The 27,100-nt window shown below is 43.4% G+C and overlaps 1 protein-coding gene across 1 annotated transcript in view; it reads right to left on the bottom strand.

Moving 5' to 3' along the window:
* Window positions 1–27,100, bottom strand: part of LOC126266725 (probable cytochrome P450 301a1, mitochondrial) — a 172,134-nt gene that overhangs the window by 2,385 nt on the left and 142,649 nt on the right. Inside the window, exons 9-11 of the mRNA XM_049971201.1 lie at window positions 18,027–18,199; window positions 13,962–14,043; window positions 5,903–6,109 (exon numbers count right to left, since the gene is read on the bottom strand). Of these exons, the coding sequence (XP_049827158.1) occupies window positions 5,903–6,109; window positions 13,962–14,043; window positions 18,027–18,199 (462 nt within the window). The remainder of the gene's footprint in view (window positions 1–5,902; window positions 6,110–13,961; window positions 14,044–18,026; window positions 18,200–27,100) is intronic.

Below are 27,100 nucleotides of genomic sequence, written 5' to 3'. Positions count from 1 at the left end.
ACAAGCAGGTATAAAGAAGCGGACAAATACAGTCAAATGCAGACGAAAGCAGACAATGCTTGTACAACTACAAGTGTCATACAATCCAGACAGGACTCAATCAAATTAATACTTGTGTTAAGCAACAAAAACACTGATCAGTCATAACTTTCAATGAAGTATCGTTTTACACAATTTTTTATTCTGAATGACTCTGACCAAGCATCTAGAACACGTTTCTGATAAAACAGAAAATTGAAATATGTTACTTGGACATGGGTCCAGAAATGCTTTATTCCCATAAAAGGGCCCATTTTCTACAACTCTTCATAGCACAGTAATAAAGCGGAACACGTAAGAGTGAATGTACCAACATACCACCTGAAAATATTTCGTATTTGAAATTTTCTTGGAGTTCATCTTCATTTCAGTGTAAAGGCCACTAAATTTCTAAATAACAGATTCCATGATAGATAGATAGAAAGGAGTGGACCGATTTCTGGTCTCCAACTTCTACTGTGATATGTTCACTAGGCTTTTACTTACTGGAGCGTTTCAAACCTCTCAGATATGCATCCCTAGCAGATATCTACATAAAGTTTTCGTGCCTGCATGGCGGAGGGTTGCAAAACCATTCACAGCACACTGGTTATACATCAGTGCGTCTCGAATTCAGTGTAAACATGAGCTGATAAACACATCAGTGCTAACGGATGGCAGTGCTTGGAACCACTCTGACGAATGGGTATCTAAAATTCGGCTTTAAAAATAATTTCATTTGTAACCGGAAATGGACAAGGCTTCCTATTGACACGCGACGCCACATGAAATACTTGATGGGCATTAATTGTTTGGGTCAACTTCAGCAACACAATGCAAAATCTAAACTGGGAATATCTGCTGAAACACCAGAGAAAATGCGCCTGACACTCACAGGAGAGAACCCTGTATATTCTCTAGCAGATTTAAAAGTTTGAAATCACCGGCTTGATTTTAAAATTCTTGTGGTACTTCATTTATTTTGTTAGAGAATTAACTTACAAATTCAAAATAAAAATAATTAGCCTCCCAATTTCCTTCATGTCCCCGATATGAAAATGTGACAGGAATTACAAGTCATTATATGTCACCAGTCTCTCTGTGCAGGAGTAATTCTGGATGAAATTAATTTTGATACAACATCTTTCTAACTGTAAATTATTGGTGCTTACCAACATGGAGGTCATTGTTTTAGAGGGTTCTCGATTTGACAGATTCCAGGAGGGAAGAAATAAATCTGGGAGATAGTTGGCGGTTGGGCCCAAGCAGGTAATGGCAACCTAAAGGGTCTGGAGAGTTACCTCAGAACTCGCTTGTAAGACTGACATAGCTTTTTGCAGGAACAGCCTGATCGAGTTTCTAAATAGGTCCCACCAGGTTCACTCAGTCTCACTTTTATTGGTGTCCTGGAGCAGTCAACGCGTAGCGTCCTCGAGATCATTGTCCACAACAGAAGATTTCTTGGTGGATTCCATGTTGCCAACGTTTGCCCCTAAGGACTTACAGCGTTGAAGTTACGAGAACCTTTCAAAATCGAGTGTGACGCTTACCATTTGTGAAACATAAATGAAGTACATGGGTCACACTATCGAAACACAACCGCCAATCGCCGTCGTATAACGCGGTCTACGGGCTAGATAACACGGCATCACGCTGCACGTTGCTTCCTATTGCTACTATTTCTCTCTCTCGCTCGTCTCGACACTATAGCAACTTCCTTTAGTAGCTTTGCTTTTCAATTTATACTTCACCCCACATGAAACGTGATGCTGAACACTAGTTCAAACTTTTCTGTCAATTTTGGGCTTAACGTTTTTTTTCTCTGCCTGTTTGTGCAATTTAAATGCAGATTAAATTCCAGTTAATCATCAAATTTGAGCTCCACCCACTGTTATGACTGTGAAACCAGGCAACTCCAAATATTCCTCAAACAGCTAAATTCTAAGGACAAAACTAACAATTCATAATGCAGTTTGAAGGAGGGGGGGGGGGGGGTGGTAACACAACAAATTATGTAGACCTAACCACAGGTATCTGTGGTCACATCCATACTTTCAAAACTTATAGAAATCCTATGACCACTGACATTCTCAACATCCAGTGACCCAGAAACATGATGTCTCTCATTCAATGATAAAACGTCTAATTTCCACCCTCATGACTGATGACATCTTCAAAACTGAATTAAATACAATCAGACAAATAGCAGCAAACAATATCTACACTCCTGCTTTTCTGGACACCATAATGTATAAAAAAAACACAATGTCTGCCCTCTTCTTTATCTGTACTGGACACACCACGTCAAGACCTTAATAAATGGTGCAGGTTTCCATATTTAGAAAAACTCTCTTTCAATGTAGCCAGAAAGCTTAAATCCAGGAATTATAATACAGCATTTTGTTTGCACAGCATTATCGGAAGCTTTTTGTCCAATGACAAGAACGTAATTCAGCTTTGGAAAAGAGTTGTACATACAAGCTCTCTTCTGACTGTGGCAAACTCTATAAAGGCCACTTTGACAGGGCAAAAACTACCCACCAGAAGGAAAATCAAAAAGTCTGGAGACTTAGAAAAGGAGATTCTATTTTTGCAGGCCATCTGCTTAAAGAAGGCCGCAGTTACAAGGTGCAACATGATATCTTACATAATGTTCACAAAGGAAGGAAGATGACTTCTTTGAAATAATGCAAATTACTAACTTGCCTGCTGTTAGTTCACACACTTTCCCCATTATTTATTTCATTTACTGTAGTTTCACTTACCCTGTTAAAAATATTTTTTTATTTGTGTAATCACTGTTGTTTCGTTTACCTGTTCAGCTCACTTGTTATATTGCACCCATTTGTTGTATTGGACCTTTCTAGGACAAAATTATCTTGTTCAGTCATTCTCTTGGAACATGGCACCAACTTCTACTGCATATTTTTCACTTATTTTCTCTCTCAAACGATTGTTGTAACTTTTCATGTAGTTCAGTATTTAATGCGTAACATATTTTGTCTAATCTAAATATTTTAGTTTGCCTTGGTCAAACATTAACAACTGTCATCTTTGGAACCAACAGAGACACTCTGTACTGTACTACTTTAAAATCTTCGGTCTCACAAAAAGTTTACAGCCACACATATTTATCTTTTTACATGACGATTTTTAAGATCTCACAGTAGTTGTAGAATTTATGGCGTCACAACAAGGCAAAAGATCCGCAAGTAATACTCCACTCCTGTACCAAAAAATCAGTACACATGATTTTCCAGGCTGAAACTGTTTGTTTAAACTTGACCCTCTTGGGTGATGTTTAATGCTGCCATTCGACGAATTACTGCTGTGGTTCAGGTGTAATGTAAACCACCCATGCTTCCACACATGTGATAATTTGGCTCAAAAACTCGTCATCTTCCTAATCGTATCACTCTAGGAAAGCCAAAGAACTTGCTAAACATTTGCTTTTGTGGCTCTCAGTTAGCTTATTCGGTACCCAGCGTGAGCATAACTTCCGGTAATTTAAACGTTTTGTAACAACTGCACAAAGTACATTTCTGGGAGTTTAAAGAAACTCTTTATAAAACGTCGTAATCATAAACATAATCTCTCTCACACTTTCATCAACTTTCTGCAACAGATTGTAAGTAATGACTGAAAGCCGCCTACTTTGCTCCTCATCGTGGATATTCGTAGGGCAATGTTTAAAAGCTCTCACCTACTTACTTATCATTCCATTGTTCACAATGTTTCCTCCATACACTTCATTGAAGTACAGATGAAGTTCAGCCTCTATCACGCCCGTATCTCTAGGAAAACGAATCACAACGCGTATTTCACATTAAGTAGGCTTCAAGATCGTAGGAGGCACTTCAAACACTCAGAGACATACGCAAACACGCCGAATCGCTCTGTAATGGCGTCTGTGGCTTGACAGCCGTGAGCAGTACATGCGCCATACACCCACAGCTAAGCTGCAGCGCCGAAATTTCAAAACGATACTTACTTTAAAAATACGTCTGTATATGATTAATTAGTGTTTTTTCCCTTCTACGATAGTGCAGAATATAGAATCTTGACCCTCTTGACAAGAGGAACCCTTGAAGCACAGAGAAACACACGATGAAGAATAATTGGGTTCGCGTAGAGAAGCCGAACTAAGTATTATATATGGCGTCTGTTCTTTCAGGACATTTTGATCCAGAAACCACTATGAGGAAAGACACAAATTCATTTGTGTCTTACTTTATAACTGTAATAGACAGCCGGTTGACCCACATGGAACACATCCAAGGTAAAAGAAAGAAGGTGACGCAATGTTTACACTGCTAAAATCGAATCTTCAACAGTAAATCTTTGATTCAACAAACCAGACTTCGAAATTATGAAGAAATAGAACTGCCCTCAATGTCATTTGGTTAATCCTCGTTGTAAACAACACGTATAGCGAATGTAAACAACCAATACATATCAATCCAGAACAAACTTTTATAGGGGATACTCGATGGGCAGGAGCTGCGGGCATATACGTCATATTAGAAGTACCCTATACTGTAAATTAACAAAGGGCATATGGGAAACTGTTCAGAACATAGATCCGGCACGTCTACTGAGCTGAACCGATATGCACTGACAAAAATTTGGAAGTTGTTCAGCAGGAACAGTAGCTCGTTGCAAAGTTATTACATTTTATTTGATTTATAACCCCTGTTTATCTGTGAATTTGTACTGCAGTGAAAATGTCTGCACACCAGTTAAAATTTCGACGATATGCTTTGTGTAGACAGTGTGGTAGTTGCTGCTGACAACAGGAACGCCCAGTTAATTACTCGCCCTCAATCTTGACTACAGTACTGGTCGGTTCTCCGTCGGGTTTGTTTTTGCGGCAGTGTTGGTTGTATTTTATCAGTGATGCACGACAGTATGGACAGGCTAATTGATGAAGAGTTGGGCGATATATAAATCGTACATAGTTGTACTGAATGAAATGTAAGATGGGCACAACAGCCGTTCCCACAGCAATGGCAAACACAAGAAAGTGTATGTACTTTCTCTGAAGGTTGTTGAATTTCTCTGTGTTTTATGTACTCGTAGCACATTTTCTTGATTGCATATTACCGGCATTTACAGCGTTGCGAAGCCAGGCTCATGGGTTCACCCTGTATATCACTTAGTGCGAGGCCCTAGAAGCATAACTGAATGACCACAGCGGAATTTCAGGACTGATGGAGAGGTACCACTGGTTACACCATGAGCTAGAACTGTTGCAATGGTGTTGGAGGAATTGTTGGGACGAGTGAAAGGTGGCGTGAACAGAGAGGATGGTTCAAATGGCTCTAAGCACTATAGGACTTAACATCTGAGGTCATCAGACTCCTGGACTTAGAACTACTTAAACGTAACTAACCTAAGGACATCACACACATCCATGCCCGATGCAGGATTCGAACCTGCGACCGTAGCACTAGTGCTGTTCCGGACTGAAGCGCCTAGAAACGCTCGGCCACAGAGGGCGGCAACAGAAAGGAAAACAGTCCCGTCAGAGTACAAAGAAGGGAAGTTTTAGAAATGTCAGAGGACACAAAGCATTTGTCAAAGGACATACACTTAGAGTACGTCTGTAGTTAGTTGGAAAATGTGGAAGTGGGTGTTGTTTATGGTTACATATAGGCAAGGTAATTTACAAAGGATGCAGTTTGATGGATATGATTGGGTCAACGTGCATATCAAACGATCTCTGAGAAAAGGACAGAATGCCCGTAGGTGTTCTCGACACCTAGACATGGAAAGAGAACAGGAGTTAGTAGCAGGGTGGGCCAAGTGAAGGAAATGGACCTGCTTGACCAGTTGAAGGTAGAAGCGACGCCAGGCTCTTCAAGGGCGAGCACAGACTACTTACCCTGGCCAGTAAGGTGTAGATCTCGAGCTCGGCAAACCTGCGACCGATGCACATCCTGGGGCCAAAGCCGAACGGCATGAAGGCGAATGGGTGCGCCGTCTGGGCAGAGTCGTCGTCCTTCAGCCACCGCTCTGGAATGAACTCGGAGGGCCGCGAGAAGTGCTCGTCAGAGTTGGTGAGCACCATGTTGGCCAGCATGATGTTAACCTGTCCACAAAGATATCAAACTCTCCAGACTGCGTCCACGTGCGTTCAGTAAGTTTACAGACAAAAAATTACTCAGCCACTTAAAACAGCACGCTGGTCGCTTTTGAGCGCTGTAGGCTGTGTGGAACTTGTACCAGGAAGTCGTGGGACTGTCCAAAGGTGACGTAATTCTTGATAGTGAAGTGGTGTGCATGTTCCAGTTGGTAGTAGGGAGACATGACGAAATAGCAAAAAAGGGGTATCGTGTTTGTCCATGGTATGACCAAACTGTGAACAAAGTTGACAGATTTGTTGGTGTATCAGTGTGGAGTGTCCAACGTGTCTGCTAGGAGTGGTGTACAACTCGCAGCCATCGAAGGCGGTGTAATAACTGTGACTGCACAAACAGGCTTCTGGAATAAGTGTAACGCCTTGTCCATGGTAACTGGCTTCAAACCCAGCAATAAGTACTGTTTTCAGCGAATGCAGGTTCATCTAAAACAATTTCTGAGCGATCATTGCGAAGTGAACGGAGTGAAAGGGACATCTGGAGTCTGGTATCTCCAAATGGCCATGTCTCACATCAGCACATAGAATTGCACGTCTTCAAGGTGTCACAGAACACAGACCAGACATTATCTGACTGGACACGTGTACATGGTCCAACGAATCACCGAATCACGGTTATGCATCTTTTCATGTAACGGAAGGTATCTAATGCACCGACAGCCCAATCCAGTGTTTACTTTACAATGTGTGGACGTTGTTGTCTAGGCCAGACATGGTTCTGTGACGTTTTGGCTGTTTCTTTCGTATCATTACTTGGGACCACTTACTTAGATTACTATACACATGAACCAGGACGTTTATTTCAATTTTCTTGGCGATCAAATGTTGCCCCTTCCTCTACATTTTCATGATGAATATGCTGAGGGCACTCTCTTCTTGTAAGGAGGGAACAGCCGAGTTCACATCGCTGCACTCATATATTCCTCTTTTGAAGAGTAGAGAAGCAAAGTACTTTCTGGATACACACTGCATAACTAGCACCCAAGAGGCTCCACTTCCTAAGCCACGCCCACATTCTCCTCCCGTTGACCTTCTCCTTGCCCTCCCATACCCTCTCCTGCAATCACAGCCCAGTATTTTATCAACCACTGAAAAGAAACAGCCAGTCTATATGCGTCCCAGCTTGGCGTTAATTTTTTCTACTCCTTCTTAAGCTACATCCTTTGGCCAGACAGAGAGCTTCTAAATCAATACACATATCTAGATCATATCTCAATATTTTACCTGCAATCACATTTTTCATCTCCACTTTAAACCGTGTTACTTGGTTAAACAGAGAGCTTCGAAGCCAACAAGCAACGAAACACATATAGAGATCTCCCAGTCACAGCACAATATTGTAGCAACCATTAAAATGGAACTGTCTTTGAGAAAGCTCCCTATGTATGGATGATATCCTTTTCATCCAGTGGCAGTGTCAATTGCATTGTGTGCATCTGAAATTGTAGCAGCTGAATGTGTGGTAATATATATATATATATATATATATATATATATATATATATATATATATATATATATATATATAACTCATCTTGTTATCTGTTCTTCCCACTTGGCAAGGAGCAATGTTCAGTCTTTGTACCACACTTGCTGCAAAGTACAATGGAGCCGAAATTAAAGATTTCCAAATCTAAATTGTATTATGTATTATACATCAAAACACAAGTCGCAAAATGTATGCTTGTAGTGATGTTGTAGGGAAAGTTGTACTGAGACATAAATGTTAAGAAAAAATTCGACACATTGCGCCTTTTCCGAGTTATTTAGCGTAGAATTTAGCCAATGGGGGCGCCCGCGCTCACATTCAAGCGGCCTGCCATTGGCGGTGTTGCCCAACGAGTGCTTTGTATCGTTAGCTGAAACTTGAATCTAAGCGCGCGACGATCAGATTGGCTAATTTCAATGCTAAATAACTCGGAAGCGGCGCAACGTATCGCATTTTTTCTTAACATTTATGTCTCAGTACAATCTATCCTACAACAGCACGACAAGCGTTTCAGGCGTTTTCTGACCACCCTGTATATATATACTCTGTCAAGTATTACCACCTTGACTGCTTAGTATGTTATTTTAGCGACATGTATTTTGATATATAATACAATTTAGATGTGGAAATATTTCATTTTGGTTCCGTTGTACTTTGCACCAAGTGTGGTACAAAGACTGAACTTTGCTCCTTGTCAAGTGGGAAGAACAGATAACACGATGAGAACATACTGAAGACTGTCTGTTTTGTTTTAATGGCTGGTAAAATACTGGGCTATGATTGAGAGATCTAAATGTGTGTGTGTGTGTGTGAGTGTGTGTGTGTGTGTGTGTGTGTGTGTGTGTGAGAGAGAGAGAGAGAGAGAGAGAGAGAGAGAGAGAGAGAGAGATGTGTTTATGTGTTCTGCTGACGAAGCTGTGCCATATTTCTGCGAAGTCATACAAGTCAGGACTTGAGAAAGCTGTGCTTCTGTTGACAAGGAATGTTACTTCTCTCCTCACCTGATACAGTCGTCTTTCGACATCTACTTGCAGATGTTACTGAGGTACATAGTGCTTGGCTGTTTCGTTAGTGTAATTCAGGTAGTTTTCATGCTTTTTTACATGAGAAAATGGCATCTCTGTGGCTAAAAACTGACGGGTTGTTTCACTTATTAAGTTCAGGTCGTGAAGATACTTTTGAGCATACCCAGTGTGATGGCTCTGGGGCTACATATCGAATGAGTGTTTCATTTTAATGATCAATACAAATCTTTTTGTGATTGTGTTGTTCAAATGGATAGTAGAATACTGATTCTGGTTGGATAGTACAGGGAAAGGGGAAGGGCAGGGGTAAAGGCAGGGGGAGGTGTGTGGTTTAGGAAGCGGCGTATATTAGGAAGGGGGTGGGATGTAGGAAAGGCACATTGCTCCTCTCAATCTCTAGGCACATGGCTTTGATCCCAAATTCCCATTGCATTCCTCCTCCTCAGGTATTGTGTTAGTCCATGATATTCGCTTATAACTAATTGGACTGTGTAGCGACCATTTGTAATTCATGTAATCTGAAACCACACAAAGAGTAGCATTACAGGTACTGGGCACACAGCCACATGTCTCAGTCCTTGTGTTTGACCACGGCACAACCGAATAACACTTATTCAGTTCCAAAAGAAAAACACACAGTAAGTTCATCTAGAAAAGAGATGTAGAGTTTGGCGAGGTGTGCCAGGATCACATCACATTTTTGCCAAGTGATAGCAGGTACATTAGATGGTTAGGCACATATCAACAGGGATGTGATTCTAGGAAATACCCTACCCTCTATATACACTCCTGGAAATGGAAAAAAGAACACATTGACACCGGTGTGTCAGACCCACCATACTTGCTCCGGACACTGCGAGAGGGCTGTACAAGCAATGATCACACGCACGGCACAGCGGACACACCAGGAACCGCGGTGTTGGCCGTCGAATGGCGCTAGCTGCGCAGCATTTGTGCACCGCCGCCGTCAGTGTCAGCCAGTTTGCCGTGGCATACGGAGCTCCATCGCAGTCTTTAACACTGGTAGCATGCCGCGACAGCGTGGACGTGAACCGTATGTGCAGTTGACGGACTTTGAGCGAGGGCGTATAGTGGGCATGCGGGAGGCCGGGTGGACGTACCGCCGAATTGCTCAACACGTGGGGCGTGAGGTCTCCACAGTACATCGATGTTGTCGCCAGTGGTAGGCGGAAGGTGCACGTGCCCGTCGACCTGGGTACAGAAAGCTGGCTAAAGCCTGAAATAAGTTCTGCAGAAATTTTTACAAAGTCTCAGACGGTGTTCAGGAAAGACAGATTAGGCAGAATTGGTGGTGGACTGTTTGTGTCTGTCAGTAGTGGTTTATCTTGTAGTGAAGTCGAAGTAGATACTCGGTGCGAATTGGTGTGGGTGGAGGTTATACTTAACAGCCGAATTAAGTTAATAATTGGCTCCTTCTACCGACCCCCAGACTCCGATGATACAGTTGCGGAACAGTTCAGAGAAAGTTTGAGTCTCGTAACAAATAAATACCCCACTCATACGGTTATAGTTGGTGGGGACTTCAACCTACCCTCGGTATGTTGGCAAAAATACTTGTTCAAAACCGGTGGTAGGCAGAAAACGTCTTCCGAGATTGTCCTAAATGCATTCTCCGAAAATTATTTCGAGCAGTTAGTCCACGAACCCACGCGAATTGTAAATGGTTGCGAAAACGCACTTGACCTCTTGGCCACAAACAATCCAGAGCTGATAGAGAGCATCATGACTGATACAGGAATTAGTGATCACAAGGTCATTGTTGCTAGGCTCAATACCATTACTTCCAAATCCATCAGAAACAAACGCAAAATAATTTTATTTAAAAAAGCGGATAAAGTGCCACTAGAAGCCTTCCTAAAAGACAATTTCCATTCCTTCCGAACTGACTATGCGAATGTAGGCGAGATGTGGCTCAAATTCAAAGATATAGTAGCAACAGCAATTGAGAGATTCATACCTCATAAATTGGTAAGAGATGGAACGGATCCCCCGTGGTACACAAAAAAGGTCCGAACGCTGTTGCAGAGGCAACGGAAAAAGCATGCGAAGTTCAGAAGAACGCGAAATCCCGAAGATGGGCTAAAATTTACAGACGCGCGAAATTTGGCACGTACTTCGATGCGAGATGCCTTTAATAGGTTCCACAACGAAACATTGTCTCGAAATTTGGTAGAAAATCCGAAGAAATTCTGGTCGTATCTAAAGTACACAAGCGGCAAGACGCAGTCAATACCTTCGCTGCGCAGTGCCGATGGTACTGTTATCGACGACTGTGCCGCTAAAGCGGAGTTATTGAACGCAGTTTTCCGAAATTCCTTCACCAGGGAAGACGAATGGAATATTCCAGAATTTGAAACACGAACATCTGCTAGCATGAGTTTCTTAGAAGTAGATACCTTAGGGGTTGCGAAGCAACTCAAATCGCTTGATACGGGCAAGTCTTCAGGTCCAGATTGTATACCGAATAGGTTCCTTTCAGATTACGCTGATACTATAGCTCCCTACTTAGCACTCATATACAACTGCTCGCTCACCGATAGATCTGTACCTACAGATTGGAAAATTGCGCAGGTCGCACCAGTGTTCAAGAAGGGTAGTAGGAGTAATCCATTTAACTACAGACCTATATCATTGACGTCGGTTTGCAGTAGGGTTTTGGAGCATATACTGTATTCAAACATTATGAATCACCTCGAAGGGAACGATCTATTGACACGTAATCAGCATGGCTTCAGAAAACAATGCTCTTGTGCAACGCAGCTAGCTCTTTATTCGCACGAAGTAATGGCCGCTATCGACAGGGGATCTCAAGTTGATTCCGTATTTCTAGATTTCCGGAAAGCTTTTGACACCGTTCCTCACAAGCGACTTCTAATCAAGCTGTGGAGCTATGGGGTATCGTCTCAGTTGTGCGACTGGATTCGTGATATCCTGTCAGGAAGGTCGCAGTTCGTAGTAATAGACGGCAAATCATCGAGTAAAACTGAAGTGATATCAGGTGTTCCCCAGGGTAGCGTCCTTGGACCTCTACTGTTCCTGATCTATGTAAATGACCTGGGTGACAATCTGAGCAGTTCTCTTAGACTGTTCGCAGATGATGCTGTAATTTACCGTCTAGTAAGGTCATCCGAAGACCAGTATCAGCTGCAAAGCGATTTAGAAAAGATTGCTGTATGGTGTGTCAGGTGGCAGTTGACGCTAAATAACGAAAAGTGTGAGATGATCCACATGAGTTCCAAAAGAAATCCGTTGGAATTCGATTACTCGATAAATAGTACAATTCTCAAGGCTGTCAAGCCAACTATGTACCTGGGTGTTAAAATTACGAACAACTTCAGTTGGAAGGACCACATAGATAATATTGTCGGGAAGGCGAGCCAAAGGTTGCGTTTCATTGGCAGGACACTTAGAAGATGCAACAAGTCCACTAAAGAGACAGCTTACACTACACTCGTTCGTCCTCTGTTAGAATATTGCTGCGCGGTGTGGGATCCTTACCAGGTGGGATTGACGGAGGACATCGAAAGGCTGCAGAAAAGGGCAGCTCGTTTTGTATTATCGCGTTATAGGGGAGAGAGTGTGGCAGATATGATACACGAGTTGGGATGGAAGTCATTACAGCATAGACGTTTTTCGTCGCGGCGAGACCTTTTTACGAAATTTCAGTCACCAACTTTCTCTTCCGAATGCGAAAATATCTTGTTGAGCCCAACCTACATAGGTAGGAATGATCATCAAAATAAAATAAGAGAAATCAGAGCTCGAACAGAAAGGTTTAGGTGTTCGTTTTTCCCGCTCGCTGTTCGGGAGTGGAATAGTAGAGAGATAGTATGATTGTGGTTCGATGAACCCTCTGCCAAGCACTTAAATGTGAATTGCAGAGTAGTCATGTAGATGTAGATGTAGACCGGACCGCAGTTACGCACGGATGCACGCCAAGACCGTAGGATCCTACGGAGTGCCGTAGGGGACCGCACCGCCACTTCCCAGCAAATTAGGGACACTGTTGCTCCTGGGGTATCGGCCAGGACCATTCGCAACCGTCTCCATGAAGCTGGGCTACGGTCCCGCACACCGTTAGGCCGTCTTCCGCTCACGCCCCAACATCGTGCAGCCCGCCTCCAGTGGTGTCGCGACAGGCGTGAATGGGGGGACGAATGAAGACGTGTCGTCTTCAGCGATGAGAGTCGCTTCTGCCTTGGTGCCAATGATGGTCCTATGCGTGTTTGGCGCCGTGCAGGTGAGTGCCACAATCAGGACTGCATACGACCGAAGCACACAGGGCCAACACCCGGCATCATGGTGTGGGGAGCGATCTCCTACACTAGCCGTACACCTCTGGTGATCGTCGAGGGAACACTGAATAGTGCACGGTACATCCAAACCGTCATCGTACCCATCGTTCTACCATTCCTAGACCGGCAAGGGAACTTTCTGTTCCAACAGGACAATGCACGTCCGCATGTATCCCGTGCCACCCAACGTGCTCTAGAAGGTTAAGTCAACTACCCTGGCCAGCAAGATCTCCGGATCTGTCCCCATTGAGCATGTTTGGGACTGGATGAAGCGTCGTCTCACGCGGTCTGCACGTCCAGCACGAACGCTGGTCCAACTGAGGCGCCAGGTGGAAATGGCATGGCAAGCCGTTCCACAGGACTACATCCAGCATCTCTACGATCGTCTCCATGGGAGAATAGCAGCCTGCATTGCTGCGAAAGGTGGATATACACTGTACTAGTGCCGACATTGTGCATGCTCTGTTGCCTGTGTCTATGTGCCTGTGGTTCTGTCAGTGTGATCATGTGATGTATCTGACCCCAGGAATGTGTCAATAAAGTTTCCCCTTCCTGGGAAAATGAATTCACGGTGTTCTTATTTCAATTTCCAGGAGTGTATATAAGACTGCTGGTAATAGTTCCAGATGTCGCCAGTTTGAATCCTACTACTGACATATCTTCTGTGACTACAGTCTAACAAGACAATACATCCTCACTCATCCAACATTTCATGTTCTGTATTTGCGTGATGAGCACCAAGAATAAACTACACATATTCCCTACTATCCAGTAAAGTTTACTTGTAATGTTTAGAATTTGTATGCATCTATCACAGGAGAGTAAATACTTGTTTTAGACATCAAAATGGCTGGACTTCACATTATACAGGTATTAAATACTAAAGTTCTCCAGCATATCGTAGTTTTTATTGCAGTTTTCAAGAAATAGTGCTGGTATGAGAGCAACAACTGGTCGTAGAGTTGTCTACTCACCCCTCGAGGTATACGGTAGTTGCTGAGCACCAGGTTGTCCACTGTCACCTGTCGGCTGCCCCCTATTGCCACAGGATGCAGTCTGACAACATAACATGTACACCTCACTGTAGAAATGCCAATAAATGTGATTCCTTGAAACATGCTGTTAGCAGTAACAAATAAAACAGACTCTTATGCAATTCAATTTTAGGAGATATTAAAGAACTAATGGTAAAAATTTAACAGTTAGGAAAGAAGACTGTGTACATGAAAGAACCTGAAGATATCAGGAAATTTCACGTGATTTACATAACGGCAAGACAAACATTTCAAAACCATGTTTTAAACTTCAAAATTTTTCCAGGAACGGAAGTGAAATCTAACTATAATTTATTGGTTATGAGTTGCAGAAAAACGGAAAAGACTGGAGAAAGGAAGGATATTAAGGAGACTGGACTTGGATAAACTCAAATAATCAGGAGTGATAGAGAGATTCAAAGGGACCATTAGGCAGTATTGCCCCTACGACCTATTTTTAAATACAGCCCGAATGTAGGCAAACATACGTTCATAGTATTTGCATATTGAGAGAAATATGATGACAAAATTAACTGTAACACACTCTCTGGAATTCTAAAGTTAACAGGGATAATATACAGACAGCTGAAACTTATACGCAGCTTATACAGAAACCGGGCAGTTGTTATAGGAGTCGAAGGGCATGAGAGGGAAGCAGTGGTTGACAAGGGTTTGAGATAGAGTTGTTGTCTATCTCTGGCTTTTTTCAATATATATGATGAGAAAGCGCTAAAGGCAATCAAGGAGCAATTTGGATAAGGGATTAAAGTCCAGGGAGAAGATATAAAAGCTTGGAGGTTAACCAACGTCTTTGTAATCCCGTTAATGAGGATAAAGGACTTGGATAAGCATTCGAATGAAATGGATAGAGCTTTGGAAACAGGTTTTTACATGAACATCAACGGAAGTAAAAGGACGGTGATGGATTGTGGTCGAATTAAATCAGTGATACTGAGGGAATTAAGTTAGGAAATGAGACACTAAAAGTAATGAATGAATTATACTATTTGGATATCAAAACAAGTGCTAATGGCAGAAGTAAAAAGATATTATTTGAAGACTGCAAATAAATAGAAAAACACTGCTGAAAGAAGGGAAATTTGTTAACATCGAATACAAAATTAAATGTTAGGAAGTAGTTTTCTGGAATGTGGCCTGGTATGGTAGTGAAACGTGAGCGGTAAGTTATCAGACGAGAGGAAAACACAGGCTTTGCAGATGTTGTGCTACAGAAATTGTTGAAGGTTATGCGGGTAGGTCGAATAAGTAATGAGGAGGTACTGGTGTTGCATACTGTCAAAATTACTGACCCGTAGTTTTGGTACTGTAAATGAATGACGTAGTAAATGGTAGGATTAGCGGTAGTATTGGTAATCTTGGAAGGGAAACAAACGTAAGTTATGTGTACAAGTCAACAACTTCTCTTTTTTTGTTTGATAATTAGAACGGCGTATCATTCAGTCTAAAACCATCGTGTGTTTTTGTATCCTTACAGAACATAAATTGCATTTTATAAGTAATAAAAATAAATTGATAATGTTCCTCCTAAGTTTTTATACAACAAAAAGTTACTTCTGATGCAAGTACAGTTTACGTGAATAAACATAAAATAACCTGTATAATTATTGTTGTTATGTTGTACTCAATAGAATGTTCTTCTTCTTGATCAACGGCAAAGGTTTCCTGATATTAGTGATAAACGCGAAAGTTGTTTATGAGTAACAGAAACATGTTTTATATGAGCTTGACGCAATATGGAAGTGGTGATTGATACACATATTTTTTGCGTCACATGAACCTTCTATCCATGTCTCTATACGAGTATGGCGCTTCCGCAGTTCCATCTTGACAAACCGCCTGTTATTACATATCCAGTGCGAGCGCCTACGATGGTAAATGAGGGAACGGTGCTGATTAATTTTAAATAATCCCATAGATGATCATGTGAGGCCGGTTTTTGAGCATTTTATCGGTATCTGGGATCCTCTTTAACTCCACAGATACTCGTGTCACGGGATCGTATCAGGGGATAGTTCTATGCTGCTTTTACGATATTTCATAATTGATGTTCGCTATGTAGCGAAAAATTGCTGACTATGAACGCTGGGTCATCCCATGCCCTTTTTTGATCAGAACATGACGATTTTATTGTACCTGATCATGCAGTTACAAGTATAATGCTACGAAATCGGTCATGCTTCTAAATAAAGTACTTGTAGCTGAACCGATTTTATGTTCAAAAGCCATGTAGGATCTTCGCTGCCCAAGTCTTTAGGGAAACTACCGTAGCCTTCGCTTAGCTACGACAGTCTACGGTAGTTTTACAACTTTAGAGGGTATTAAATGTCACTGGAGTAAAAAAAAAAGGCACAACCTGACCAAAACAAGGCATGCGTTCATAGGACATACACGGAGGAATCAAGAAATGTCAGTTTAGTAACGTAGGGAAGTGTGGAAAGTAAGAATTAGAGAGGGAGGCTGATGGATTAATACAATAATATTATAATTATAAAATTATACAGAGATGAAGAGGCTTGCACAGAATGCACTGGTGTGGCGATGTGTATCAAAACAGTCTTACGGATGAAGACCATCTCGCTTCCGTCGGCCGTCGTAATTTAATATATTATTATTGTTATTTTGATTGTTGCCGACTTACGTGGTGGGCCCTAATAAAAATCACATTTCATTCAATTTTGATTTACGATTACATGTTGTCCTGAAGTTCTCCTTTTTAAGAATATTAATGTTAGATTATTTGTTACGTTAATGAACGTTAGACTCACTGAGTCTTAAAACGTGAACATATAAGATGAACAATGTAATAAAGTTTTCATATTAATTTCCTCGGCTAGTCAACTCACTTTAAAGCAAAAGATCTTTAGTGATTAACTACAATTGCGGCCCACACACGCGCGAGAGTATTTTTTCTTACCACCGTCAACCATTGTATTGTAGTCGGAGTCCTGGCTCTGGCTATCGGCTATGGTACTGAAAATAAGAATCTTAAAGCTACTTATTTTCTGCACCTTCTTGTGGCTGTGGAGAAAAAATGTGTATTACGTTAATAGCGGGCGAGTATTTCGCTTCCGCTAAATTTTATAAGTTAATATCAGCACGTAATGGCGTCGTTGGCTGCATCGGCCGCTGCGATTGTTGAACTGTAAATTACCTGAATGCAGGTTAATTCAAGGAAGGTGGACATGAATTCGGGATCACCTCTTACAAATTAAAAGTGCACAATAATATTAAATGAATATATTGTCTGCATAATTAGTACAAATATGCTTACATTTGCCAGCACTCGCAAGATGTCCGTCTACACGCAACCAAGACAAGAGAAGAAGTGAAGACGACTAAAAAATTAACAAAAGGGCGTATCTTGTCATATCTTTAGATCATTTTGTTATATTTCTTTGCACTCGAAACTTACACAGAGAAATTATTATTTTACAGCTACATGATAGAAATATATTATTCAAATTTTAAATGTCTCCTCTTTATAAATACTGTCTTTTAAGTGTTTTCTTATTACCTCACTGGGGACGCTATAACCGCAACAACAGCAGCGATGGAACAGGACTATGCACTTTTTTGTACTATTGAATCGAGGATATAAGTAACGCTTTCAGGTTTTTTTATTTATCGTGGCTTTATCAGACCTCTTACAGCGTGATTACGACTGCACAATTATGGGATTTTTTATCGCGAAAACCATTAAAACTAAATAATAGACGGTATTTATTCCTTGGCACCTGGTTCTTGGTTCTCGATTAATAAGTCATTCATTAGTCTCGTCATTCGAGGAATATCCGAATACTGATTGAATATCCTAATGCTGATGGAGCTTGTGCAATAACGATGTGGTTGCCTTTAGTATCAAGACTCATCACAACCTGCAGAAAGCATATCCGCAGCAATGTTGCGAGCACTGTCACAGCCACTACAATTTGGACGCCACACACACACACTGTATGCGCACACATTGCAGACCTGCGTGCTCACCTCATGGCCTCCTTGACGCAGGCTTTGAGGTATTTGCAGGCCTCCAACTTGTCCGCAGTGAGCGGCTGAGAGGGTGAGTCCGGCAGCTGCGCCCTCAGCTCCTGGTACAGCTTCTCCTGGACTCTCTGGTTTTTGCTCAGGAAGTACATCGCCGTGGCAGCGGAGTTGGCCGTCTGGAAATGTCGAGTCTTATGGTTAGCCAATGTAAAGGCAAACATTCAAATAGATACATGAAAACAGTAGTGGATTTCAAGACTTTGGGTCACACTACGTAGAGAAAGGTAAACTCATAAGTGAAGGTTGATATTTTTAGCACCTATCAGTTATGGGGTGTGAATATCGGTAAAGCTTACAGTGGGAAAACAATATAGTAGTACAGGAATCAGTAAGTTAACATGATTTACATATTTTCATTCACTGATGTCCTGTGAGATAATATTCTGGAGTAATTCCTCTCTTAAGCAAAAAAGTATTCTTTGGAAAAAAAAGGAATTTAAACTTTTGTAATGTTCACACACATACATCTCGTAGGCATTTCTTTAAACAACTAGGAATGTTAACCACGATCTACAGTAGATTTACCCACTCATGAAATTTGTTGTCAACAATACAATGCAGTTTGAGAGTAAGAGATAACCATCAGCAGAGTAATAGAAGAGGAAGTGATCTCCGCTCGCCTCTAATGAATCTAACTTACGCTTAGGTAGGTTCAAATGGTTCAGAGCACTATGGGACTTAACATCTATGGTCATCAGTCCCCTAGAACTTAGAACTACTTAAACCTAACTAACCTAAGGACATCACACAACACCCAGCCATGACGAGGCAGAGAAAATCCCTAACGCCGCCGGGAATCGAACCCGGGAACCCGGGTGCGGGAAGCGAGAACGCTACCGCACGACCACAAGATGCGGGCCGCGCGTAGGTAGGAGTACAGAGGATTCTTAAATAGAAATAATCTGCCAGTTGTACATACAGTGTGTCCCAGAAGGCTAATCTCTCGCAATGTTCCTATCTATTGAGTCACCGTTACTAATGGTAACGATAACCAGCGGGCAAGGCGGAAGGCGGAGGTGGCTGCAGAGTAGGCAGCCCTTGTCTCCTATGAAAGCGACGCTCTGTAGCCTTGGTGGATGACGGTTTCGAACACGAGTATCCGTCTGCGTTTTATTTTTTTTCCTGTATACCGAAAAACTTTCAGATTTTGGAGGGTCCCAGGAGAAAAATAAACTGCAAATGAAAACCCTTGTATGAAACCGTTCCCTACCAAGGCAACTCAGTATCACATCCATAGGAGACAAGAATTTTTTACACAGCAGCTAGCTCCATCTTCTCCACTGGCGAGTCTGGCAATCAGTCGTGATCACTGAATAACAAACAACACTGCGAGACGTTCCTCCTGCGCTTTGACAGCATACACTGTCACGTTTGCTGCCGAAGAGGTGGCCTAGTGGTAGGCGCGGGCGACTATAGCTTAGACAATCTGTAGCGTCATTGGATGCCGTTTCCAGACATGGTTTCATATAATCTATTCTTTCCTCAAGACATCCTCTACAGCCCCTCGAAGTTTGTTGGCATTGTTTTGCAGCCCCCCGTATATATATACTACTGGCCATTAAAATTGCTACACTAAGAAGAAATGCAGATGACAAACGGGTATTCATCGGACAAATATACTAGAACTGGCATGTGATTACGTTTTCACGCAATTTGCGTGCATAGATCCTGACAAATCAGTACCAATAACAACCACCTCTGGCCGTAACAAGGGCCTTGATACACCTGGGCATTGAGTCAAACAGAGCTTGATTGCCGTGTACAGGTACAGCTGCCCATGCAGCTTCAACACGATACCATAGTTCATCAAGAGTAGTGACTAGCGTATTGTGACGAGCCAGTTGCTCGGCCACCATTGACCAGACGTTTCAGTTGGGGAGAGATCTGGAGAATGTGCTGGCCAGCGCAGCAGGCGAACACTTTCTGTATCCAGAAAGGCCCGTATAGCACCTGCAACATGCGGTTGTGCATTATCCTGCTGAAATGTAGGGTTTCGCAGGGATCGAATGAAGGGCAGAGCCACGGGTCGTAACACATCTGAAATGTAACGTCCACTGTTCAAAGTGACGTCATTGCGAACACGAGGAGACCGAGACGTGTAACCAATCGCACCCCATATCATCATGCCGGGTGATATGCCAGTATGGCGATGACGAATACACGTTTCCAATATGCGTTCACTGCGATGTCGCCAAACACGGATGTGACCATCATGATACTGTAAGTAGAACCTGGATTCATCCGAGAAAATGACGTTTTGCCATTCGTGAACCCAGGTCCGTCGTTGAGTACACCATCGCAGGCGCTCATGTCTGTGAGGCAGCGTCAAGGGTAGCCGCAGCCATGGTATCCGAGCTGATAGTCCATGCTGCTGCAAACGTCGTCAAACTCTTCGTGCAAATGGTTGTTCTCTTGCAAACGTCCCCGTCTGTTGACTCAGGGATCGAGTCGTGGCTGCACGATCCGTTACAGCCATGTCATCTCGACTGCTAGTGATACGAAGCCGTTGGGATCCAGCACGGCGTTCCGTATTACCCTCCTCAACCCAACGATTCCTTATTCTGCTAACAGTCATTGGATCTCGACCAACGGGAGCAGCAATGTCGCGGTACGATAAACCGCAATCGCGATAGGCTACAATCCGACCTTTATCAAAGTTTGAAACGTGATGGTACGCATTTCTCCTCCTTACATGAGGCATCACAACAACGTATCACCAGGCAACACCGGTGAACTGCTGTTTATGTATGAGAAATCGGTTGGAACCTTTCCTCATGTCAGCACGTTGTAGGTGTGGCCACGGGCGCCAACCTTGTGTGAATGCTCTGAAAAGCTAATCATTTGCATCTCACAACATCTTCTTCCTGTCGGTTAACTTTTGCGTCTGTAGCATGTCATATTCGTGGTCTAACAATTTTAATGGTCAGTAGTATATATATAATCTAGCTGCCCCGCCAACGTTTTGTTCAACTGATAGATTCCATCTCATAACGTTTATCGTGAATATGATCTACAGAAAATTGAACGAAACTAATGGTCATGTTTGGTTTGGTGGTTGATTCGGGAGAGGGAACTAAACAGCGAGGTCATCGGTAGGATTGGGTTAAGGGAGGATGGGGAAGGAAGTCGGCCATGGCCTTTCAAAAGAACAATCCTGCCATTTGCCTCAAGCGATATAGGGAAATCATGGAAAACGTAAATCAGGATGGCCGGACGCGGGTTTGAACACGTCTTCCTCCCGAATGCCAGTCAAGTGTGCTAACCACTTGTGCTTGGTCAATGGCCATCTTAGATCTCTTCAGCCTGCGGATAAAACAATCAGTAGTCGATAACAGACGCTTATAAGAGGAAAATACAATAACCTGAAGTTTGATGGTTTGGTGAAGAGAGGAGTCTTCATTGTTCTTAGGAGTTCTGTGAGCTCTTAGTTGCATGTTCTACACTCATGCTCATAAATTAAGGATAATGCTGATACATGATGAAAAAACGCCCTGGTGAGCGGTTTGCGGGTTTAAATCACCTCGGGGTATGACCGATCAGTGCATTTGACCTGCGGTCCTCGCACGGTGGCGCTGGCAGCACTCCACATACGCAGAGGTGTGATGGTGCATGTAAGAGTATGGTGCAGAGAGTAAGTGTGCAGACGTTTTCAGACATGCTAATGGTGACTGTGTGTTGAAAATTGCTCAGTGAACACATAGTGCTGACGTTGTGAGGGGCAGAAAACTAGGACGACTGGAGGTTGGTCAAACACAGCAGGTCGTAGCACGGGCGTTCCGCGTACCACAAAGTGTGATCTCAAGATTATGGCAACGATTCCAGCAGACAGAAAACGTGACCAGGCGCTACAGTACGGAGGTCCACAGTGTACAACACCACAAGAACACCGATACCTCACAATCAGTGCCCGCAGACGGCCACGGAGTACTGCAGGTAGCCTTGCTCCGGACCTTACCTCAGCCACTTGAACTGTTGTCTCCAGACACACAGTCTACAGACGACTGAACAGACATGGTTTATTCACCCGGAGATGCATTCCACTGACCTCTGGTCACAGGGGAGACCGTAAAGCCTGGTGTCGTGACCATAGTACATGGTCATTGGAACTGTGGTCCCAGGTTATGTTCACGGACGAGTCCAGGTATAGTCTGAAGAGTGATTCTCACTGGGTTTCCATCTGGCGTGAACCAGGAACCAGATACCAACCTCTTTATGTCCTTGAAAGGAACCTGTATCTCCAGGTCAGATGTATCGGAACGTCACATTGAACCAGTATGTCAGCCTTTTCAGAGGTGCAGTGGGTCCCACCTTCCTCCTGATGGATGATAATGCACGGCACCACCGAGCTGCCATCGTCGAGGAGTACCTTCAAACAGAAGATATCAGGCGAATGGAGTGGCCTGCGTGTTCTCCCATGTCTGGGATGCTCTCGATCGACGTATCGCTGCACGTCTTCAAACCCCTAGGACACTTCAGGAGCTCCGACAGGCACTGGTGCAAGAATGGGAGGCTATACCCCAGCAGCTGCTCGGCCACCTTATCTAGAGTATGCCGACCCGTTTTGCGGCCTGTGTAATTGTGCATGGTGGTCATATCCCATATTCATGTCGGGGTACATGCGCAGGAAACAGTGGCGTTTTGTAGCACATGTGTTTCGGGACAGTTTTCTCAACTTATCACTAATACCGTGGACTTACAGATCTGTGTCGTGTGTGTTCCCAATGTGCCTACGCTATTAGTGCCAGTTTTGTGTAGTGCCACGTTGTGTGGCACCACATTCTGCAATTATCCTTAATTAATGAGCATGAGTGTAGATAGGCGATGTGGATGCAGCTAGGATTGGAGAGGATGTAATGTAAAAGGCGATATGTGATGAATATTGTGAAAGGTCAAGTTAGGGAGAATGAGGATGTAAGTAGGAGGAGGCAGTATTGTTGGAGCAGTGCAAGGAAATTTTGTGCTGGAACCTTAAGTTGTAGTACAAATGTTATATTTGACAGAGATCTTAGGAATTAATTCATGGTCTGTCGAGGGAAGGTGGCTGAATCCACTATGGGAAAGAACATGGAGTGCGTGGAGAAGTCAGCAATAGAGGTGTGACAGCACCAGAGGGTTCTCAAGGAGAGTGTACAGTGGAGAGTCAAAATTAATTTGTAGAGGGTGGGGAAGTGGCATCTGATCAGATGCGCGAACCTTAACTGCTGGTGCAGCAGTGTATGGTGAATGGGTATGGACATATTTGGAAGGGATAGGTTAGACTTGGGGGGGGGGGGGGAGATCCATATATCACTTGGACAGAAGAGCTCTTCGAGACAGCTAAGACTGTTGTGATGATTGTGGGATTAAGTCCTCATGTCCATTTACTTAGTAATTTTAGTCTACTTTGGTCTTTCCTTTAGATGGTTAGCTGGTAGGGGTCCATGGTAAACTTTTGATGGAGTGTTAGTCCGCGTTAATTCAGCGTTTTACTTTGGTGAATTGATCATTTAACTAACACGAGAACTCTAAGGAAAGTAACCTCCACTTGGCTATAAATAAAATAGTGGAATAATTAAAGCAAATTTACTACTAAGATCTGAAATTAAAGCCTTGTATTACTTCTCTACAAAAGCAACATTCGTTTTCTCAAATTTGTTAGAGCTATGAGTTGACAAATCTCCTGTGTATAAAATTCTGCCACCTGAGATTGCAGTTTTCTGGGCAGAGTTATTAATGTATCACATTGGAATTCAAAGTTGATTGTTTTTCCATGTTTCATAAAATCTAAACAGGATTCCTTTGGTGTCTCAAACACTGCAGTCATAAGTTTTATAGCTGATAGAATAAAGAGGTCTCTCTTCCAGTTTCATCAGGCACTGCTGATGCACTGGCCTGTCGCCGAAGGTGTTCATGCCTTTATGCCTGCTGTCCAGCTGCCTCACTCTTCCGCTGTGGTCCAGATGGCGATGCTCTGGTACTGCAGATGTATGTAATGGTTACAGTTTGGTGCACCGCACTAACAAAAGGTTTAACTTGGAGTCTCTTCTTTGAGGATCAGAGAGGGAATGCATAGGGAGCCGTATCTGAACGATATGTGGGTAAGCTTGAGACTTCTGTAGTAGATGAACTTGATTTTACCAATAGCTCATACGCATCAATAGCAGCCGTTGTTTGGCAACCACACCATTTCACGGTTGGGTGACACTGAATTTGGGAGATACTAAATTACATGTATTGGTCACCTATAATCCAATCAGAATCACTTGCTAGTTGACGTCCGCTACTGGTCACTACAATGTTGCCACATGGCCTAACGCCCAGTTAAAGGCTACACGCAAACGTGACGATTCACTTCACTTGTCCTAATGTGCTGTTACATGTAATGCGGGGCAGTGTTGGAAGTGGCTGCCCTCAATACGATCGGAATGTCAGATTCCCTGTCTACGTGTGAAATTAAGAGGTCAGTGACTGAACTGCGACAGATGACGCGTTTCTTAGCTTTGAATCTACACTCACGTCCTAACCTAATCACAAGCTCGTGATGTGCAATGTAACCGAGAAAACGGAGGTCAACAACCTGCGGCAGAACTACACTCCTGGAAATGGAAAAAAGAACACATTGACACCGGTGTGTCAGACCCACCATACTTGCTCCGGACACTGCGAGAGGGCTGTACAAGCAATAATCAAACGCACGGCACAGCGGACACACCAGGAACAGCGGCGTTGGCCGTCGAATGGCGCTAGCTGCGCAGCATTTGTGCACCGCCGCCGTCAGTGTCAGCCAGTTTGCCGTGGCATACGGAGCTCCATCGCAGTCTTTAACACTGGTAGCATGCCGCGACAGCGTGGACGTGAACCGTATGTGCAGTTGACGGACTTTGAGCGAGGGCGTATAGTGGGCATGCGGGAGGCCGGGTGGACGTACCGCCGAATTGTTCAACACGTGGGGCGTGAGGTCTCCACAGTACATCGATGTTGTCGCCAGTGGTCGGCGGAAGGTGCACGTGCCCGTCGACCTGGGACCGGAGCGCAGCGACGCAAAGATGCACGCCAAGACCGTAGGATCCTACGCATTGCCGTAGGGGACCGCACCGCCACTTTCCAGCAAATTAGGGACACTGTTGCTCCTGGGGTATCGGCGAGGACCATTCGCAACCGTCTCCATGAAGCTGGGCTACGGTCCCGCACACCGTTAGGCCGTCTTCCGCTCACGCCCCAACATCGTGCAGCCCGCCTCCAGTGGTGTCGCGGCAGGCGTGAATGGAGGGACGAATGGAGACGTGTCGTCTTCAGCGATGAGAGTCGCTTCTGCCTTGGTGCCAATGATGGTCGTATGCGTGTTTGGCGCCGTGCAGGTGAGCGCCACAATCAGGACTGCATACGACCGAGGCACACAGGGCCAACACCCGGCGTCATGGTGTGGGGAGCGATCTCCTACACTGGCCGTACACCTCTGGTGATCGCCGAGGGGACACTGAATAGTGCACGGTACGGTACATCCAAACCATCATCGAACCCATCGTTCTACCATTCCTAGACCGGCAAGGGAACTTGCTGTTCCAACAGGACAATGCACGTCCGCATGTATCCCGTGCCACCCAACGTGCTCTAGAAGGTGTAAGTCAACTACCCTGGCCAGCAAGATCTTCGGATCTGTCCCCCATTGAGCATGTTTGGGACTGGATGCGACACAGGCACACTTCAAACAGAAAAAGATGGTAGCAAGAAAAAAATAAGAGCAAATAAAAAAGTCAAAAATATTAAGAAAATGGTAGGACAAGGAATAAATATTAAAAAGAAATCACATTTGAACCAACTAACTGAATAAAATTAATAGTTATTTTCATAAAGATTTAACAATAAAAAAGTATTATTTTCTGTCTAGATTCAAGCCCACGACCGTCTGCATGACACTAGTTTTACTTTCCCACTACCTTACAGCACGAGATATGCGTACAGCTTTATATTTTTTCTCTACAGCTCCAGTAGCAACGACGATCGGCTGTCTTTGAAATGTTCGGTTTCATGTAACGTCGTATGAAACTTATTTACAGTAGACCGATTTATCTGAGGATAATAATAGTTCAGTATGTGACAGAACCGCGCCTTGAGCTAAACGATCCAGTAGCGTTCGGCAAGTGTAGTGTATGAAAAGTGTGAGTGTGTGTGTATGTGTGTGTGTGTGTGTGTGTGTGTGTGTGTGTGTGTTTGTGTGTGTGTTGTTTTTGGTGTGGCTATCGTGTCTCATGAAATGCGAAAGAAAAGGGCCCAGACCCAAGATTCTAGAACCAAACACATCAAAAAGAGTTCCAGACAAGAAATTGGAAGTTAGCTGACGTTTTAATGTGGCACTTCGGCAACAGGGAACAGTTTGACAATGATGTTTAGCGTTTCAGTGAGTGAACTATCAATTAGCGAATAATTCTAATCAGACTATAGCTTGACAGTAAACAATTTTTTCCTTGAGGCCACTTCAAGAGGAAAATGTACACAAATCGCCTAGTGGAAACAGGGATTAACAAATCGTTGTAACTCAGAAGGATGTGTTTCGAAGCACCATATAAAAATCTCAGCATTGGCTTTCGGGAATGCACTGCGTTCGGAAAGCTATCAACTTTCAGATGATTTGAAGAAAACAATATTTGTTGTTGCGACATGTAAAGGAATGTAATTTCCGTTTTGCTTTCAACAGCAAAACTTTTTATTTTCTTTTTTGTGAGAGTTACCTTTCCCGTTCGCCTGAGACAACCTGATCTTACGACACTACATGAAAACGATTTTACTTTCCATATAGTCTACATCCGCATACATACTCCGCTATCCATGAAGCGGTGTATGGCGGAGGGCACAATTCGCGCCTAAGTCATTCCCCTCTGTTCCACTCGCGGATCGCGCGAGGGAAAAACGACTGTCTGAACGCCTCAGTACGAGCTCTAATTTCCCTTATCTTTGAATGGTGATCATTCCGCGATTTGAAAGTTGGTGGTAACAATATATGCTCTACATCCTCGGTAAAGATCGGATTTCGGAATTTA

This window comes from Schistocerca gregaria, chromosome 4, assembly GCF_023897955.1.
Source record: "Schistocerca gregaria isolate iqSchGreg1 chromosome 4, iqSchGreg1.2, whole genome shotgun sequence".
Classification (NCBI taxonomy): domain Eukaryota; kingdom Metazoa; phylum Arthropoda; class Insecta; order Orthoptera; family Acrididae; genus Schistocerca; species Schistocerca gregaria.
The sequence above is the reverse complement of the archived record's forward strand: the minus strand, read 5'-3'. Positions and strand labels throughout refer to the sequence as shown.